The sequence below is a fragment of the Crocuta crocuta genome, unplaced genomic scaffold (genome assembly GCF_008692635.1).
Source record: "Crocuta crocuta isolate KB4526 unplaced genomic scaffold, BGI_CrCroc_1.0 scaffold290, whole genome shotgun sequence".
NCBI classification, from domain to species: domain Eukaryota; kingdom Metazoa; phylum Chordata; class Mammalia; order Carnivora; family Hyaenidae; genus Crocuta; species Crocuta crocuta.
Window position 1 is genome coordinate 551,266 of NW_027527429.1, and position 20,214 is coordinate 571,479.

A 20,214-nucleotide genomic window follows, 5' to 3' on the forward strand; every position below is an offset into this window, starting at 1 on the left:
GGTGGCGGCCTGCTGCCGCCTTGCCGCCGTTTGCGGCGCCCCGGCCCTGGGGCCCTGAGGGCCTGGGACCCGGCCGCGGCCTAACCCCACCGGCGCGCCGTCCATCCCCGGAGTTGGCCGCCCGTGTTTTGTTTGCCTCGTGTTGCCTGCCCTCCCCCTGGATGGCGAGCCCGGGAGACCAGGGCCTGTTTCCTGCTCTCAGCTGCTCTCCAGCGCCCAGGACGGTGCTGCCAGCGGGTATTTGTGGCACGAACGCCCACTGCTTCCCACATCTCCACTTGGGTGTCGCAGACAAACCTGGCTCTATCCATACTCATGTCTTCACTAGCTTTTCTTTCCCCAGAGCATGGCAGCGGCCTGAGCGGGAAACTGGGGATGCGGTCTTAATGCCTTGTCTTCCCTTCCCTTCCCGGCTCATCACCCAGTGTATCTAGGTCAGTCCCGTGCCAAGTGCTGTCCGTGTGTTCCTCTCTCCATCTTTCTGCCACTGCTTTAACTTAAGACCTCGTATTTCTTGCCGGTATTACTTGGCTCCCCACCCTCCAACTCTTTTGCTTCTGGAGTGACCTTTGTAAACTGCCAATCTGGTCATGATACTCCCAAGCACAGACCCCTTTAAAGTCCATCTTTGGTAAGAAGTCTGCTTGGGCAGACATAGAAAGCCCTGGGAGTTATGCCTGACTTTTCCAGGCCCATCTCCACCTACTCTCCTGTGTCCTGAACTCCCCAGGGTGCTGTGGGAATCTTTGTCATAAGGTGCCTCTGTCTGTCTGTCTGGAAGGCTTCTTCATTCCAGTTTTCAGTGCTCAGCCTTGCTGGTGGCTCCTCCAGGAGGCCTTTCAGGTCCGAGAAGTGCCCTTTGCTTACATCCCCCATCACAGCATCTGTCACCCTGGATATTCTTTAGGACACCTCCAGGCGAGAAACAGACTGTCTCAGGAAGGCTCTGAGTAGTTATTGGCCCCGAAACCTGAAGCCCAGAAGAAGGAGGATTTCAGGGTGGGTTTATCCAGTGGCTCAGTATGCCGTCCTTGCCATCCTCTGCTGTGCTGTCCCCCGTGTTGGCTTCTTCCCGAGGCCGGTTCCACACCTGGTTGTACAGCAGTGGTGGGATCAATTGGAGCTGTTTGCTTCCTGGCTTGTGTTCTAGTGAGAGAACGATGGTTGCTTCTAGAAGTTCACCCATAAAAGCAAAGAGTACTTTTCCAGAAGCTCCCTGCAAATCTCTCCTTGCTTCTTTTTGGTGTGTGTTTGGGGGGTGGGGTCACTCATGCCTTCTGAAATCAAAACTAGCAACAGCCATGGAATTACCCTGAGACACTGTCAGGTGCTCTCTGGTTCAACTTCTTATATCTTGTGCTCAGAGCACATACAAAGTAAAAAAAAACCCAGAAAAACGACCCTGAAAACGTAGGGCTGGACTTGCAGGTGTTTCTGGTTAGCGTTTGAGTTAAGCCTGTGGGAACAGGAGCACTCTAAGGTTGATGAAGCCGGGCCGTGCGCTCTCAGAGGCCAGCCTGTGCCCATGGGGCTGCAGAGCTGCCGTGGGCCTCCCTTCCACGCCGTGTGCGTGTGGCTTGCGATGCTGAACTGGCTCACGGCAGACTGCAGACAGCCCAGAAGGCGAGAGGGAAGAGCATTTGGCTTTCTTGCATCCCCGTCTTAATGCGTCAGTTTTAAATGCTTTATCTCCCTCCTCCCGTGAAGGATCAAGCACTGGTCCTTACCCTCCCTTCCCTTCCTTCCCTCCTCTCCCTCTTCTTGTGACTTTTACAAAGTAAACCTTTATAATATTTACAACGTCTTCTAAAGAGTTTTACTACCTTTTTTTCGAAGTTTTCTAAATTTACGAAGTAATCTGAAGAGTCATGGTTTTATTGATTTATTTTACAAGTTAAAGTTGTATAACATTTACAGTGTAGTCTGAAGCTATAATCAAATTTCCTTGCTTTGTCTATAGGTTGGCTGTAGAAACAGAAACAAAAATATGATCATGTCTGTTTTAGGAAGAATTAGTCCCTTTAGATGCTTGGAGAAGGAGAGCAACACATTCTAGTGGTTTGTTATTTACCTTCTCTCTTGATTTTTCCTCATCTTTTGGTTCACAACCAGCCGTAGCTGTTAGGATGCCATGCTGGATACATACCTATGTGTAGGAAACATCTCTGAACGTTTTAGTACGTGCTGGTTGATTCATACAAAGGGATAAATGCCCCATTAGTCATGAATCATAACAATGAAGTGAAGGCATTTAAGCCCACTACCCAAATTCAGAACTAAAAGACCCTGGGCCATCGTGCCGCCCACCATTGCAACTTGCTGGTTGCTGGACCCTCAGAGGAAATCTCCTGCCTCATGATTAGGGTTATCACATACGTTCATACCCCTACACGATATATTTAGATGGGGGTGTTATAAAAAGGGAGTTTTACTGTTGATGGTCATTTGTAACTTGATTTTTTCACTTATTTCGCTAAGATTTATCTTTGTTGTGTGTATAGAAATTGTTATAACTCATAGTATGAATATACTAGAATTTTAAATCTATTTTCTTTAAAAAAATTTTTTTCTGTCTTTTATTTATTTCTGAGAGAGAGTGAGCGAGCGAGCGAGAGAGCAGGGGAGGGTCAGAAGGAGAGGGAGACACAGAATCTGAAGCAGGCTCCAGGCTCCGAGCTGTCAGCACAGAGCCCGATGCGGGGCTCGAACCCATAAACCGTGGGTCATGACCTGAGCCGAAGCCAGATGTTTAACCGACCGAGCCACCCAGGCGCCCCTAAATCTATTTTCTTGTTGATGAACAAGTTTTTTCTTTTGCTGTTGTGACCCATGCTGCCCTGAACATCCTTGAGTGTGACTTGCTACATATGTACAAGGATTTCCATCCAGTATAAATCTGAGAGTGGGATATACTGTCCCTGTAGACTACTGTTTGACTTAAGTTGTTTTCTGAAGAGATTGAATTAAGTTGTTAGAGTTCCCATTGATCCATATCTCTATCAGTATTTGATGTTATTAGAACTAGTACGTTTTGCTGATGTTGTTGGTGTACAGTGGTCATGATTATGCTAATAAAGGTAAACCTTTTGTGATAGGCTTATTGGTCATTAGGGCTTCCTCTTTTGTGAAATCCCTGTTTTCATTTTTCTATGGAACTGTGCGTCTTTTAGATTTTTGTAAATTTTTTAAAAAAGTTTATTTACTTTTGAGAGAGAGAGTGAGAGACAGCATGAGCAGGGGAGGGGCAGAGAGAGAGGGGGACACAGAATACGAAGCAGGCGCCAGGCTCCGAGCTGTCAGCACAGAGCCCGACGCGGGGTTTGAACTCACAAACCGTGAGATCATGACCTGAGCCGAAGTCAGACGGTTAATCGACTGAGCCCCCAGATGCCCCAGAACTTTGTAAATGTTAAATGACTGACCTTTTACACTATCCTGGATATTTTCTGTTTATATATGTGTGGCAAATGTCTTCCCAACCTGTGGTTTATATCATTTTGTTTGTAGTATTTTTTGTGAACGGGTGTCCTCCACTTTAATGTTAAGTTTTCAAGCTTACGTTATAGCTAGAGCTTTTTGTCTTGTTGAAGAAAACTCTGCTTGCCCAAGTCCTACAGACAGTCTTTCTAATTGTCTTCTAAAAGCCTAGCATTTTGACATTGACCAATTAAGTCTCACATCGTAGACGCTGCTTTCCGTGTGGTGGCGCAAGGCCCCCTCTGGTCCGGAGGGGGAGCCCCTCGGCCTCTCCGCGTGCTGGCAGCGGGGTTTCTCCATCGATGGGCCCTCCCGCAGGCACGGGTCCCAGGCTGGTGCCCACGCAGGCCTGCGGCTGGGCACCCGCCTGTTTCTTTGAGGTTTGGTTACTGCTGCCCAGACACACTCGCCCGCCGAGCACGGCTTCCTGCCCGGCCTTCACCTCTGGCAGGCGGGGTTGCCGCTCAGGGGCCTGGACCTGTGCCTTTCTTTCTTTGTCAGTGAAGCTCACTCGCTCTTACCTCTTCAGACGTTTCTTCTCTCCCCCTCCCTCCAGTTAGATGTGAGAGTATCTCAGCCTGTACCTCTTAACTTCTCTCTCGTAATTTTACGTTCTCGCGTTCCGGGTTCCTTATTCACGCAGCTCTTCCAATCCTCTGATTTTCTTTTCAGCCATGACTACCTGCCTGCCTTACTCATCCAATGACGTGAACAGTTACCTTTACTGAGCTCATTTACAGACCATACAATGTGCTGGTGTTAAGGACGTAGCCCAGGAGTGTTGGGGGGCTTACCCAACCGCACGGTCGCAACCACAGTGGAGCCCGAGGGCCTTTCCACCCGCCCCAGGATCCCCTTTGTGCCCAGAGTCAGCCCCTGCCCTTCGCACCCCTGCCCTTCGCACCGCCGCCCCGGACAGCGCCTGCTCCGCCGGCTGCCCCTACGGATGGGGCCTGTCTGCGCCGGCGCCCGAGCGCGCGGGGCCTGCGGGACGTGTCCTCTGCGCTGGCTGCCGGTCGGCGTCGCCACGCTTGAGACTCATCCGTGCCACTGCTGTCTCCCCGTCCGCTCGTTCGCGTTGCCGAGAGCGTTCTTTTGTGTGGGCCCACTTTGATTTGCTTCTGTGTTCTGTTGAGGGATGTCCGCCCGGTTTGCGGTTCGGGTCTGTGCTGAATTAAGTTGTTGGCAACCTTTCTGTGGACGTCCACGTGGCCGTGCACTTTTCTGCTTCAGGTGGACACTTAGTGCAGTGACTGTGCTGCAGGGTGATTGGCAGACTGCTTTCCGGCGCGGGGTTGCGTGCATCGGGGGTTCCGCCAACGCCCTGTGAGCGTTCCGGCCGCTCCCCGTCCTTACCGACACTTTGCGTTTCCATTCCTTGTAATTTTAGCCCCCCGGTGCTTGCGTGTGGTAGCTCGCTACGGCCTTAACTTGCATTTCCCTGGTTACTAATGATGGTGAACACTCTTCTCACGTGCTTTGTGATTTGGGTGCCTCCTTTGGTGAAGCGTCAACTGAAAACCTTCCTTCACCCTCTTTAAAAAAAATAAGGTTACTAGTCTTATGAATCCTTAGGATTTTCTACGTAGGTGATCATGTCCCCTGTGAATCGAGACAGCTTTATGCCCTGCTTTCCAGTATAGGTGCCTTTTATTTCTTTTTCTTGCCTTTGTGTCCTGGCTATGACTTCCAGGACAGCACCGGGGAGAAGAGGCTAGAATGGACTTCTTTACCCTGCTCCTGACTTTGGAAGGCTGACCTTGGAAGGCAAGCATATTTATTGCTAGCTGTGGGTTCTTCATATACGATCTCAATCAGGTTGAGGATGTTCTCAACTCCTAACCGTTGAGTGTTTTTTCACATCAAGGGGTGTTAGATTTTGTTAAATGCTTTTTCAACACACTCATATGTTAGGATTGTGTGACTTTTCTTCCTTTTCTTCTTCTTTCTCCGTTAGCCTGTTGATATGATGAATTACACTGATTTCCAAATGTGAAGCCCGCCTTTACTCCTGTGACAAACCCGCTGCTTTGTCGAGTACCAGTTTTACTTATTGCCTGGTGGGTTTGCTAGCGCTTTGTTGAGGATTTACACATCCTCATTCGTGAGAGTTTTTGGTCTGTGGTTTCTCTTTCGAGCCATGTTTTTGTCCACTTTTGGTATCAGGGTAATGCTGGTCTCAAACCCTGGGCTGTTGTGCTCCACCGGGTTTTAATTCCTGGAGGAGTTTGTATAGTATTGATGTTATTTCCTTCTTAAACATTTGATAGAATTCATCAGTGAAGCCAACTGGGCCTAGAGATCTTTGTGGGAAAGTTTTTAAATTACAACTTCATTTGTTTAATGCTGAGATTAATTTTTCCAGTATGTAGTTATTTTTGAGAAACACTTATTCTCACTTTTTGACTCCCATCTTTTATATTTTAAACATATACATGGGTACTTCTAATATCTGATATTCTTGTGGGTCTGAATCTGTTTGATTTTTCTGTAGATTCTCACTGAAGGTAGCTTGTTTCCCTGTCTACTTCGTTGGAAGAGAGCATATTTGCTTGTTCTTGATTTTGGAAGCCTCAGGCCTATATTTAGGATGCTTTGCTTCTGGGAAGATTGCTTCTGCCAGGGACCAGGCTCCTGAGCGAGGGCCACACTGTTCCTTGTCGGGGCCCCAGCATCTCTTAGGGAAGCCCCTGCCTCTGTGGGGTGACTCTCTTACAGTTCTGGTCACAGCTCGTGTGCATCTTTCTAAGTCTGTATATTTCAGGAGCTCAGAGAGGCCACGGCACTGGTATTCTTGATGAGCTCCAGCTGTTCTGAAATACAGGCACTGCTCAGCAGTTACCTAGGTCATTGTGTTCATCTTTTTTTTTTTTCTAAAACTTTTACGTTTTGTTTTTAAATTCCTCTGGAACTAGGTTTTGTACATGGCAAGTCACGGGGTGCCACTGGGCCCCAGTCTAATTACGTCAACTCCCAAGCTGACAGCCCACAGCTATTAGGCATTTCTAATTCACAGCAGCAGCTGAGACCCTTGGGTTCTCGCCAGCACGCTGAGAGCTGTGCATTATCGCTGTTCCTGTTGTGCGCAGAAGGGGCTGACGCTGGCGGGCCGGGGGGCTGTGCTGGGGAGCAGCGTTCAGCCCCCGCCGATCCCCACCAGGCGCCGACATCAGTCACAACGTCAGTTTGTGAAATTGATGCTGTTCTGATGTCTTTTTTGTTCCTCTGCTGTCCCGTCCCCCATTGCTTTTGCATCTTTCAATGTCAACACCCTTCCACACCCGTGAGAGTAGGGTCTCCAGTTTTCTGTCTGTCTAGGGGGCCCCTGCCCCACGGCGCACAGGAGCTGGCGGCCGAGTGGGGCGTTGGTCAGGCCATAACCGCTGAGGGGCCTGGAGCGTGAACACGCTGGAGAGCCCATGCTCTTAACACTGTAGGCAAAATTATAAATGGGGCTCAAAGCTGTTAACTATGAAAGTCACTGCCCTCTTCTGGTGGTGAATCTTCACGATGACCTTGAAGCCAAGATGGAATGGGTGGGCTGGGCCTCCTTGGAGTTCAGTGCTGCAGTGGTGGGGAAGGGGGCAGCCACCTTCCCGTTCCAGAGCAGGTCCATGCTGTGGGGTGCCCCCGCCTGCTCACTGAAGCTTGGTCTTCTTTGTAAAGGAAGCCCCTCAGCCAGTCCTTGGGCCTGTGTGTGTGAGGGAGCCCTGGTGGGGGGAGAGGCCCGTGCCCGTCTCGGAAGCAGGTTCTGCATACTCAGAAGGTGATCAAGAAGAGCGCACGCGGGCTCAGGGATCCTCACTTCATCAAGGCCCCTGACCTGGGCCTCCAGACAGTGCTTCTGCAGCTGGTCACCATTGGAGGAAACGGCGAAGGACGCATGAGATTTTTCTGTATTTATTTTTCTTACAGCTGCTTGCAGATATTTAAAAATAAGAAGTTAACAACACAAATCTCTGGTGCCAGGCCCGTCTCCCGACTCTGCATTGGGCTTGCATTGCTATTTTGTTTGAAGTCCCGTGGATCATTCTGGGTGCGGCTGGTCAGATGCACTGGATTCGGGGAAACTCCCACACTGGCAGTTGCTCGTGGCATTGGGAATGCCTGTGGCCTGCGAGCACCTTTAGTTGATGCGCAGCTGTGGCCTGGGCCTTCCTTCCTGGTCCCTTCCCACCCTGCTGCGATCTCTCCCCGTTTTCTTCTCTCTTCCCCATCTCTTCTCCCGCATTTCGCAGAAAGGGCTTCTCATAGCAGGACTTTGGTCCTGCGGGGCTCGCGTTGTCAGCTGGCTGCGCGGGAGCCTTTGGGGCTGAGCTGCTCTCCGCCTCGCAGAGGTCGTTGGCTCACCTGCCTCTTGGTTCTTGTGCTGCAGATGCTGACGGAGTTCACTTCGTTTTCCAGCTGACGGTTGTTCCTCTGTCCTCCCAGCTCCTGGTGGAGGACGGAATGGAGGACGGAGGCTTCGCAGAGAGCCCTGGTGCACGGACTGCCTCCGGGCCCCACGGGTCGTCGCCCTCGGCACACAGACACCCGAGCAGAAGGAATGGGCTTGCGAAGCTCTGCCAGAGCAGGATGGCCCTCTCCGGTAATGTCCCCTCTGCGCATCGTGGGCGGCGGAGTTGAAAATGCAGGCGAGGGGGCACTCTGGACTCCGGCCGGGCTCTCTGTTCTTGCAGAGAGGAGGTGCTCAGCGTGCACCGCTGCAGTGCCGGCCGGACTCCCTGCGCCTGCCACGCTGTGATTCTCAGGCCGGAGCCTCTTCTGCAGAGTGTGTGAGCGCCTCACTGGGCTGGGCTGCCTTGCAAGTAAAACACACTTTTGCCCATTTGGTTCAGTAAAGAGTTACCGGCTGCGCTGCAGGCCCCAGGCTTTCCTCCCGGATGCGGACGAGTTCCGCGGGCTTGAGGGCAGCCAGCTTCCCAGCACCGGACATGTTCCCTGGTGCCGGGCCGAGAGGTCGAGGCACCTGCTACCCACTCGCTCACTGTTCCCCCACCTCAGCTGGTGCCTCCAGAGCCCGGACATCTCTGAGGGGCTTGTTGTCGGAGGCGGTGCTCCGGGAGACAGTGGTGCGCGCTGCAGCCGGGGCGCCGAGGACACGGGGAGTCTGTTAGGAGGGCGGAAGGGGCTGGAGCTGGAGGAAGGGAGGCGGAGGGGAACAGCCCCGCAGAGGGGGAGGCTTGGAGCCCCGGAAGAGGGCTCACGTGCCCGCCTGGGAGCTCAGGGGGGCCTGTTCAGAGGGAAGCAGAGGCTAGGTCCCCAAGGTGAGGGCTGGGGATCCTGTGGGGAGCGCTGGGCGGGTCGATGAGGCACCCAGGTAGCCGCCCTCGCCCTCGGGAGCGTGGGCTTCAGGAGCATGGGCTGGTGTGTGCATGGGGAGCAGGGGGGAATCTGGGGTCTCGGCGCCTGCCTCGTGTTGAGAGGGGGTCAGGCTGGGCTGGGGGCGGCCTGGAAGAGGAGGGCCAAGGCTCAAGGCCGTGCAGTTTCCTGGCTCAGAGAATGGTCGGGGGCAGCCCATGAACTGAGGAGGGGAAAGGAGGGAAGACTTGTCCTTGCCTGGTGTTTGAGCTGCTCGAAGGATAGAGCTGCCTTTTACTAGGATGGGAAAGGGAGAGGCAAGGCAGGGGTGTCAGCGGGGGGCCCGTAGCACATTCCTAGGTGAAGTGTATTGGAAGCCACCAAGGAGTGGCCGGGTGAGAGCTCAGGCAGGTGGAGGACAAGGGAGCCCTGTCTTGGGCAGAGGTTGAGGAGGTGGGGAGCCGCCCCCTGGCCCAGGGCTGCCGACAGTGGGGGTGGGTGAGCCCTGAAAACCGGCCATGGGGCTGAGCACCTTGGGGACCCCGGCACTTGTTGCCGGGAGCAGGGTTTCTGGAGGGCTTGTGTGTGAAGCTGACCGGTGAATGAGGGGTGGAGGGAGGGGCCAGGACAGCCAGGCAGCTCTTGGATTTGGGAGGCTTTCCAGGAACAAGGGCCAGGCAGTGGCTGGAGGGTCAATAAGGGCAGACACAGGAGGCACCCCTCCGGGGCTGGGTGGGAAGGGGCCTCAGAGTGTGTTCACACAGAAGCGCTGAGCCCGGGCCAGCTTCCCATAGGTGTGACTCTGCGTGGCGGCACAGCCCCCAGGGACTGTCCCATCGAACTCTGGGGATGTTTGAGACGCACACTGGGTACGAACCGGCACGGCAGCTTGATGTGACCCTCGGACCCTTTGGCAGGAGCTGAGAACAGAGGCTGCGTGCGGCGCTGTGTTTGAAGAGAGCGCTCCCGGCAGGTCTAAGGCTTCCTTTCCTTCTCTTTCCAGAAAGCAGATGGAGCTCCTACTGCCTGTCGTCGCTGGCTGCCCAGAACATGTGTGCGAGCAGGCTGCACTGCCTGGCGGCGCCGGAGCAGGCAGACGCGGCCGGGCCCCGGGGGGGCGCGTCCTGCTCTTCCCTGCTGCGGGGCTTGTCCCCGGGCCGGCCCACACCCCTGCTCCCGGCCCCCGTGTGCAACCCGAACAAGGCCGTTTTCACCGTGGACGCCAAGACCACAGAGGTATTTGCTTCAGTTTGTGACCCTGCTGGGAGCGTGTGGCCTGTGCCTTCAACCCGTGGCCTCAAACAGAGGCGTTTGTGATAAGTGCAGTCAGACAAGGGTCAGATTTCACCTGTGCAGTTGCAGAAGCCACGTAAATAAGAATCAACCACAACAAACAGTCCTCTCGCCAGGGAGGCCCAGGGGGGTCGAGCGCGTTCTCATGCTGGAGGCAGAGGGGAGGCTGAGGGAGAGGGAGGGATGAGTGCATTCTTGTGCCGGAGGCCGAGGGAGGGATGAGCGCATTCTCGTGCTGGCCGAGGTGGAGGCCGAGGTGGAGGCCGCGGCGGGGACGGGCGCGTTCTCGTGCCGGCTGAGGCGCTGGCCACGAGAGCGAGAGTGCATTCCCAGCGTGCGTGCAGCATGTCTGCAGAGCGCGCAGGTGCACGCAGAGCTGAAATTGTTTGGTGGCAGGAGTGTGGCCTAAGTCCCCACACTTCCACTTAGTCTTGGTGACGTGGGGCGCCTGGTCAAGGTGCTGCCATTTCTTGTGTCCCCGTCTGTGGCCAAGGCCCTGGAGGACCCAGGGCATCACTGCTGTGAGCCCACCAGCGCAGGACTCCGTGAGGGGACACTGGACTGTGCTGTGTCTGGGAGTTAGAGGGCCTCCTGGTGATTCTCGTGCCCTCTCCTCTCTGTGACCCCCAGATCCTGGTGGCCAATGACAAGGCTTGCCAGCTCTTGGGGTATAGCAGCCCTGACCTGATCGGCCAGAAGCTCACACAGTTCTTCCTGAAGCCAGATTCTGACGTGGTGAAGGCCCTCAGTGAGGAGCACGTGGAGGCCGATGGCCACGCCGCTGTCGTGTTTGGCACAGTGGTGAGTGCCTGGCGTTCACCCCTGGGGGCCGCTGCAAACACAGCCAGTCGCTGGCCACCACAGCCACTGTCTCCCCCTCGGCGCTGATGTTGGGGACAGCTGGGCTGGCTTGAGGGGCGTACAGCCTGACGGCAGAGGGGGCTGGTCAGCAGTTTGCAGAGCTGCAGAGTGCCAGGTGAATGCTCTGATCTTACGCTCCCCACCCCTAAATCTTCCCACCCCTAAATCTCCAGCTCTGTGTGTCTGTGGTCATTGGCGGGGCTGGCGGGGCTGGAAATGTTTCTCTGGGGCCCTGGTCCACCCTGTGCGGTGCGTCGGCCAGGACGTTGACGGGTTGAGCTGCATGCTAGATGCTGAGCCCTCGGCCCTGGGCACCACGGGGAGTAAGATATGGTCCACTGTTCTGAAAAAGCCACCTGTCCGAGACTGACTGTCATGAAGAAATTTATGTGTTCATCACGTATCAATGTTTCCTTAAGAAGTCACGGATGCCATTTCCCCTGCTCTGTTGAATGATGCTGGTGAAAACTCTCCTCTTCCCATAGAATGTTTGCTCAGAGACTGTTAGGTTAAATGTCAGAAACCTTGCTTGTACTTTGGTTCATTTCCGAGATGTGGGGCAGGTGAGCAGAGGCGGCACATGCCCACAGGCCTGGGGTCCGGGAGAGCCAGGTGCAAGCCCGTCTGTCCTCACAGGTGGACATCGTGAGCCGCGGCGGGGAGAAGATTCCAGTTTCCGTGTGGATAAAGAAGGTGCAGCAGGAGCGCCTCTGCTGTGTGGTCGTGCTGGAGCCCGTGGAGCGCGTCTCGGCCTGGGTCACTTTCCAGAGTGATGTGAGTGTGCCTGCGGTGTCTCTGCCATGCGTAGCTGCACCTTGGGCCCGGCTCCCGGAGCTGCAGCTCACCTTGGGGCCCGCTGTGTGCCTTCGGGGCGATGGAAGGCTGCCCTGCCGCACCCCTCACTGTGCGCACGTGGGCAAGCAGTCCGATCTCCCCGTGCCTCAGTTTCCTCATGTGTAAAACCGGGATGTATTCGGAACCGCTCACAGCATTGCCTTCTCACGGTGTGAGGGCTGGCGCCCAGTCCTCGGCCACTAGCTGCGGGCGCGGCGTGTGCCAGTTCCGAGGGCGCCTCGAGAAGTCAGAATGTGGGTTCGCGTGGCAGCAAGAGAGTTTGTGTGCACCTCTCACGCTTCTGCCACGGGTGTGGCGCGAACTTAACAGCTCGTGACTTGGTGTTGGGTGGAGTTTGACGCTGAAGTGCCAGAAGCTTTTACCCTGAGGCTTAAAAACACTGGTGTTTCCTCCAAGGGCATCGTTACATCGTGCGACAGTCTCTTCGCTCTCCTGCACGGGTACACGTCCGTGGAGGAGGTGCTCGGGCAGCGCATCGCAGACCTCATCCCTTCTGTGCAGCTCCCACCACCGGGCAGGCCCATCCCACAGGTGGGACCCCCGAGGACCTCAGCCGACCCCATGGAGTCTGTATCTCCAGTGATGGGTGACCATACAGCCCTCAGACCGGAACCATGACCTGGCCGCACAGGCTGGGGCCTGTGCTCCGTGGCCCTGCGTTCCACCTGCTGTGCTCTGGGCTCCGAAGCCTGGACCCAGTCAGGGCCTGTGTGGCTCTCTAACTGACCACCCCGTCCCCTCGGTCCTCTCCGAGGGGCTTGGGCTGGCGAACGCCTGCTGGGGTCTCTAGGAGCAGGGAGGCCTGGCTGATGGCAGGTGTCCCCTCAAGGCAGGATGCCAGTCAGATCGGGGAGGGCTGGCAGCTTTGGGGGTAGTGGTGGTTTGGGGTCGGGGGGAGGTTCTGATGCCGACCGAATCCCACCAGTTCCCGGGAGCCCTGTTTCCTTTTAGTGTGCAGCCTTCACACCAATGACCTGCACTACGGCGGGTTCACCTGCTGTCACACCCCAGCGACCTGTAGGATCAGACTGGACTGTTGATTTTTGCATAAAGTCATCTCTGCTGCTGCAAGGAATCAGAGACGCTTTCAGGACACCCGTAGGCACGCACCCGTTCTCTGGCTGGCCTCAGGCCAAGAGCCGAACCCTCTGAGTGGCCATCGGCAATTTTTCAGCTTCCCGGCTCAATTGGAAGCCCCTCCCGCCATCTCTCAGTCCTCATTGTCCCCGTGTCCTTTCCTCTGTCCCCACGCTTGTGGGAACATCCTGTCCTTTCCTCTGTCCCAGGGCCGGAGGGAGTGTCTGTGTCCTTGTCTCTGTCCCAGGGCCATTGGGGGGTGTCTGTGTCCTTTCCTCTGTCCCAAGGCCGGTGGGAGTGTCCGTCAGCTCAGACGGTCAAGGAACCCGTGTCAGCACCTATTTGCTCAGCAGACCTCAGGTCCACCCTGGGCACGCATCCGAGAGAAGTGTGCTCCAGAGGCATGTTCGTGATAGCCTCAGACTAGAGCCTCTGACACCCCAGCAGCAAGTGGAGACAGGCTCTGCACCCCTCGTTCCTGGTGGGGCCCCCTGGGGCCTGGCGCCTGGCCTGCAGCCTGACCCTGTTCGGGGCGCGGTGCTGGTGAGGGGAGGTCGCGTGTTGAGGGCCATGCCTATGGCATGGACCCCTTCGGATCTCCTGTCTCCCAGGTGGACTCTCAGAGGGGCAGGTGGAATTGGGTGAGGGGTGGGCACAAAAGCCGGGGCTGGTGTGCCTTCTCGAAACCTAAAAGGGAGCACGCTCTCAAAGCCCCTGGTGAGGCTGCCACCTTGGTCAAGATTTACATGAAACTGGATACATTCCAAGTCTTTAAGGAGGGAGACATGAGGCAAGGATGTGGTTTTGGGGGTGACGGAGGTACTGAGGAGGCGGATGAGGGCTGGCCAGGCCACCCAGGGGTGGCAGCAAGCAAGAAACCACTACCCCTCAGGCTGGAGGACAGGGGACAGAGTGGGGCTGGGCCGTCTGCAGAGGTGGGACCTGGGGATCCCGGGGGTCCCAGGGGGAGAGCGGGAGGAGCACGCTGGCCCTGCCCCCCAGAGACCAGTCCGGGCCTTGCTCGTGTCTCGGTTGCCCTGGCACGTGCTGCCCTCGGGCCTTTCTGGGGTGGGGGCTGCTAGGGTGTGGTGCCTGCGCCCCAGTCACAGCTCTGGTCAGCTCCCGCTTTCCCCGGGCCAAAGGCAGAGTGCGGGGAGGTTGGGGGAGGACTGGCGTGGGGAGTGTGATGCTGGGGGTGCCCCCCAGCATGTGTGGCTGGGTTCACTTCTAAAGCTGCAAAGACTCCAAGCTTGGGCTGCACGGGATGCTGCTGTCAGCTCGGTGGGGGCTGTTTCTTCCAGAATCTCAAGATTCAGAGGTCTGTCGGGAGAGCCAAAGACGGCACCACCTTCCCTCTGAGCTTGAAACTGAAGTCTGAGCCCAGTAGCGAGACGGTGGAAGTCAGCAGGGACGTCCCCGAGCCGGGCTACTCGGCGTCCGTCTGGGTGTTCTCCACCCTCAGCGGCCTCCTCACCCTCCTGCCCGACGGGACCATCTACGGCATCAACCACAACTTTGCCCTGATGCTGTTCGGTTACGGAAAGACGGAGCTCCTGGGCAAGGTGGGCAGCCGGCCTGTGTGCCCCTGTGGGGGGCTGGTCCATTGTCACAGTGAGGACATGTGCTTGTCAGAGGCTTTGTGCCCCCCTGGCTGCCGGGCCGGCCCCCTGGTTGCCGCCGGGGTGTTCCGGGCTCCTTGCACCAGGAGCCAGGCCCGGTGGGGGTGCCTGTGTTTATCTAGGACGGCCAAGCGCCTGTGTCCGTTACTCTAAACCACTGTAAGCTTGCTGCCCTGAAACATGACAGTCTCGTGTTTAGGTCACAGGTTGGTTCTTTGGGCTGAGGTCAGCAGGATGCTCGTTCTGCTGCTCCACGCGGCATCAGCTGGGGCCGGCTCCTCCCCAGGTGCACCTGCTCATGGCTCTGGCCGCCGGGGGCCGGGGCTGGTGTAGCGAGTCCCTGTGTGTCGCTTGATGGCCGGGCTCCGAGGGCGGGTGAGCGTCCGGGCAGCCATAGGATGTTCCTGCACGTGGCCCCAGGGTCCTCCTGGTGCTGGAAAGGGGACACGGCCCCTCACTCAGTGGGAGGGGAGCCACGGGGGAGGGAGAGGCTGCTGACTGAGGCATTGAGTTTGATGCCTAGTGGCCCCCATGCCAGTGCGCCCGGCCGGCCTGGCTCTTGGATGCCTGCAGCCTTTTGCGGGGCACCTGTTCACCAAAGGTTGCCACAAATGGAGGGGACATTGTCCCCTCTTGTCGTTCTCAGACCCAGCGACAGCATCCAAAAACAGATTCCTCTCTGTTTTCTAACTAGAAATAGTAAGGAGCAGGTAAGCTAAAATTTAGTTAAATGAAGGTAAACTTAGTTGGATTGTAACTAAAGAAAACGCAGTCAGTGTGGTTTCTGGACCAAGGGGTTCCCGCGGGAATGTTGAGGGCCCCCTGGCCTTGCAGGGATTGCTCGCGGGGCGGATAGACCTGCCTCTGGGGTTAGGCTGTGTTCCAGATTCACACGGCTGTGAGTAGGGGGCGCACGTGGGTTCAGAGAAAGCACGTGTCCTCGCAGCTCTGGGGCCTGGGACCCTCATGCTGAGGCCCGGGCCAGCACAGCAGAGGCACCAAGGTCCTTTGTCCTTATACTGGGCATCCATCACATCCTTCACGTAAGGTGAAGTTTGCACACGTGGCTTTCAGGCCTAAGGAAACCATGGGGCAAAGGCCAGACACCTGCTTGGGCCACGTGGAGGTGTTGGTATGAGTAGCTTCCATTGTTGACTTTGTCTTTTTCATAAGAAAAGAGGGGGAGGGTCCCAAATTCCATGCTGAGTGTCAGGGGCTTTGTGGGTCTGCCGAGAGGCATATGACCTGGTATCTTTCCTAACCTTGCCTGGAGACTTGCTCACGTTGCATTCGTTCTCTCCCCAGACCAGAAGGTGGGACGGCCCTGCGAGTTGGCGCAGCCTCGCTAGGTCTGAAATGTCACGGTTTCTTTTCTAGAATATCACTTTCCTGATTCCCGGTTTCTACGACTACATGGACCTTGCGTCTGATGGTTCCTTACCGCTGCCAGACCTGAACTGCTCGGACGTTGGCAACCGGAGTGAGCCTGGGGGAACCGCTGTGGACCCCCAGGGCTGGGACCCGGCCGGTGAGACCAAGGGCCCTCCCAGCTGCACCCGCGGCCGCCCAGCCACACACAGCCCCATGCCTCGGAGGGAGGGGGCGCGGGCGTGTGGGGCCGGACGGAGAGTGTCGGCGAGTGACCGCTGGGTGTGCACAGAGACCCTGTCTGTCGTGGGCCTTCCGGGTTCCCAGGGGATGGGGCGCGCAGTGAGTCTGACAACAGCGGGACCCGGGGGAGCTGGCTGGTGGTGCTCCACAGCTGGTCTGTGGAGCGTTACGTAGCCTTCGACAGTATTCGCGTGGCCTATCACATTAACCGCTAAGTTAAATGGTTCTAGGCACGTTTGCTTGTTACGTGTATCCTCTATTTTAGTTTAGCATTAAGTATTATTTAAGCAAATAGCTCAAGTCCCCACGACGTGAACATCTTAGGTGCCGCGGTGTGTGAGGACAAGCTGGGAGCACGGCTCCTGCCCTGACTGGGCTCCTCTCTGGCTTCGAGGCACCGGGAGCGTAGCCTGCAGAGCGTGGGCCTGCCCTGCAGCCTCCTCAGTGCTCACCTTTCCATTGACAAGGAGCGAGGAGGAGCCACACCCCCGTTCCACCTTGGGGGTGCTCGCAGCCCACAGGGCCCCACTCTGCCAGCGCCCGCTCCCTCACTGCCCACCGATGGGTGCGCTCCTCACGTCCCCTGGCCTCTGCCGTCCCGTGGTGGGGCTCACCGGAAGTGAAACGAGAGGGCTGCCGGGGAGCAGCAGGCATTAGGCGGCCACGTGTGTCCGGGGCTCTCCGTGGCGCTTTTGGAGGGTGGTGTGGCAGTGACGCCGTGTGCACGTGACCGGCTCAGGGCACCTTGGAACACACTGTCCCCATGCTGCCACCTGTGGCCGGACTTGCCGTCTGAGCGAGGGTTTGACACGGTCGCCGCAGGAGTGGAGGTGGCCACGTGGGAGCATCTCTGTCACCGGGCAGTGCTTGGTGCTGTGGGTGCTGTGGGGGCTTCTGCAGCACGTGGCCCGGACCCACGGCTCACGCCCATGTGGGACACATGCCCCCCCGGTCACTTTCCAGGCACTAGAGGTGACCTTGCGGCATTCTGTTCCACAAGGTGCTTTTTGGGGCTGCCGGCTCTACCGGGGCCCCACTGTGAGCACGCGGGCTTCCTTCCCCGCGTCAGGGCTCTGTCTGTACGGCGGCCTTGCCAGTTTCTTTTCTCAGTCACTGCTTCCAAGTCTTCCTCTTTCCCACTGTTCTACTGTCTCTCCTGAGCGTGTATGTCTGGCGTGTGAACTTTGTGGATGGTTGGGGGACGGGGATCGCTTCGGTCCCCTCTCTCCATGCCTCCTCCGGATGAACTCTTGGAAGCGGCATTTCTGGGCACGTGGGGATGCGAGCTGTTGCCGGCCGCTGTCCGCATGTCCGCTGGAGAGCTGGTGCGGGCCCGACCACCTCCACCGCCGGGGGTGAGGGTTCTTTCCAGCAGCCCCGATCTAGACTGCCATCTTAAGGGACAGCCCACCTGCTCTGACCCATCTCACCTGCCTTGTGCTCGGCCCTGTGTGGGCAGACAAGCGCCCGGCCCGGGAGGCAGTGGGGAGGCTGTGACATACGAGTCTGGGCTGGAGGCCTGGGTGACCGGCCTCAGGAGGAAAAGCAAGACCAGGGGAGGAGGCGCCGTCTCAGGGCCCGTGAGCCCGGGAGGGACCCTTGGGAAGGTGGCCTTTAGCGAAGCACCGCAGGAGGCAGGCCTCAGGGCCGTGGGGGTCGCAGTATGGACTTGGGCTTTTGCGTGGAGTCAGAGCAGAGCCCTCAGGGAGCTCTCAGCAGCCGGAGGGACGCGCTTCAGCTCCTGCGGTGGTAGTAGGGTCCGGGTGGGGTCCTGCCGGTGGAGACCAGGGCCCGGGACACGGCCGCGGGGAGAGCGGGGGCCGCTGGCCCCAACTGGGCACCTGCAGAGCGGTGAGGGGTGGGCGGTCCGGGACGCGCTACGGACGTGGGCTTGCCGCGGCTTCTGAGGCCAGGTCAGGGCCCCCCTGCCCACGAGTCCTACGGGGGGCACTCGGTCAGCAGGAGGGAAACAGTCCGTCTTGCTCTTCCGCCAGATCCCAGGGTTAACAGCACGCTGGTTGGAGACCACAGCCTGGCGCGAGGTGAGACCCTGGAGCCGGAGGGAAGCCGAGAAGCCTGCGCCGGGACCGGGGCCCAAGCAGAGCCTGGAGGCCACCCCCCTCCTGCCCTCGCGCCTCCGCCTGCTCCGCGGTAAGTGCCTGCAGGAGGGTGGGGGCGCTGACGGCGGGGGCAGGTGGAGGAGCGTGCTGCGGGGAAACGGGTGCCACGGCAGCCGTGGCGCTGGCTCCTGGCCACTGAGCGCTTGCTCCGCGGCCCAAGTCTGCCGCCGCCGTGTCTCCCGCCTTCCCCGGTGTGGTCCCCAGCGTGGGCCCCGGTGGCATCCGTGAGACCCTCGCTCTGTGGGTAAGGTTCCAGGCAGCTGACACAGCAAGATTTCCTCTATTTCGAGAATCGTTTGTACCTGTTCTTTTTTAAGTAACAAAATAGCAAGTCCTTGTTAGAACACACGGAAAGGTAGAACAGCAGAGATAGAAGCTCATCAGGCATCCCCGCTTGGTAGTCGTGGTCCCACGGTGCACAGCGTTTTGGTGCTTTTCAACCAGCTTTCCCCCCGAGGCAGCTGCCGCGCCACGTCCTGGCCCTCGGAGCGGGCGCCTTCCCGGCGCGTCCTCCCGTCCACGTGGGCGCGCGTGCAGCTGCTGTGGCTCCTGTGGCACAGGTCGGGCCACCCCGTGCGCGTCGTCCTGGAGGTGTGCGCGCATTATGTGTGCATCCGAGCCCTTTCCACGTGTCCCCTCCCGTGTAGCTCCGTGGTTTTGCTGCTTTCCTGCCGTTTGCTTGGCCTCCCTGGCTTTCTGCTCCTTCCCTGTGGGGCCCACTCTGGGTGGTCCGGGTCTCTGTGCAGGGTTGTGGCCCTGAGTGAAGCACCGGGACGCACCGGCAGGGCCCTGCCACGTGCCAGCTGGGGCGGCGGCGCAGGGGGGAGGAGGGGAGGAGCCTGTCTGTCCTTAAAGGCTCTCCCAGAAGCCTCCTTATCCCTCCTTGTCACTTCCTCAGTTTGCCGTGGCCAGAATGCAGTGACACGGTCACACCTGGCTACTGGGGTGCTGTGGTGGTGGGATGCGGGGGCAGTGCTGCCCGGGGCTCATTCCACACGCCCACACGGGAGGGTGCCCGCCCTGCCCTGCCCGGGGCTTGGCCCCACATGCCCTCGGAGGGTGCCTGTACTACTTAGAAAGGGGAGTGAGACCCTTCTGCCTCCTCTTGGGACCTTGCAGAGGACGTGGTTTCCTGGGGGCCAGCTCACCTGGTCACGGCCTGGGGTGGGTGGATAGAGATAGATACAGGGAGAGACACAGATGATTTTTGCCTGCCTCTGCACACCCTTGCCCCCTGCCCTCAGTTTCCCCAGAAAACTGCAGCTGTTCCCAGAATCCCACTCACAGTTCCTTCCTCTGGGGGACCTGCCCTGGTGTTTGCCAGATTGCCGGCACACGTTCCGCAGCGAGGCTGGACACGGCCACGTTCCTGGTGCCGGCGTCAGGCTTTGGCTGCTGACCCCAGACAGGAGCTTGGCATCATCTGTCACGTGGGGCCACAGTGGCCAGGCCAGCTGCAGGGCCAGGGTCTTCAGCTAGGGCCTTTGGCCCTGTGATTGCCCTCTTGCTCTGAGGGGGCCCCTCCGTGGTGGCTTCCATGCTAAGCACACTCGTGGGCTTGTGTCCCAGCTCTTCCCGCCCCTCTGAGGCCCTTGTGCTGGCCTCTCAGCCCTGTCTCCCGTTGGCTGTGACACCTGATGGCATTTGTAGCCGGTCATAGGTCGACATTGTGCAGGGTACAGAATGCACAAACCTTTTCCTTTCTTCCCGGGAGTCCCCGGGGCACCTGTGGGTGGGCCAAGGCTGGCTGCACAGCTACAGGGAGGCCCGTCACCGTCACCGTGAAGTGAGGATGCCAACTAGAGCCCTGAACGTATGGTTCTGGGTGTTCAGGGTCGTCTTTGCTAAATCATTGCTAAATGAGGATTTATCTGGAGAATATTGAGTTGGTTGTAGCTTATGGTGGTAACTGCTTTGTACGTGTGTCTAATAGAGGGAGATCCATGTGATCTTTCCTTTTGGTTCTTCTGTGGCCCGTAAGTAATTACATCATCCACGTT

At 57.7% G+C, this 20,214-nt stretch overlaps 1 protein-coding gene across 3 annotated transcripts in view; it reads left to right on the forward strand.

The window, feature by feature from the left end:
- PASK (PAS domain containing serine/threonine kinase) overlaps positions 1-20,214 on the forward strand; it is a 34,644-nt gene that overhangs the window by 944 nt on the left and 13,486 nt on the right. For all 3 annotated transcript variants that reach the window (XM_077757313.1, XM_077757322.1, XM_077757330.1), the window contains exons 2-9: positions 7,909-8,065; positions 9,782-10,014; positions 10,702-10,872; positions 11,569-11,706; positions 12,184-12,318; positions 14,166-14,426; positions 15,861-16,011; positions 18,089-18,245. In XM_077757313.1, the coding sequence (XP_077613439.1) occupies positions 7,927-8,065; positions 9,782-10,014; positions 10,702-10,872; positions 11,569-11,706; positions 12,184-12,318; positions 14,166-14,426; positions 15,861-16,011; positions 18,089-18,245 (1,385 nt within the window). In that variant the 5' untranslated portion in view covers positions 7,909-7,926. The remainder of the gene's footprint in view (positions 1-7,908; positions 8,066-9,781; positions 10,015-10,701; positions 10,873-11,568; positions 11,707-12,183; positions 12,319-14,165; positions 14,427-15,860; positions 16,012-18,088; positions 18,246-20,214) is intronic.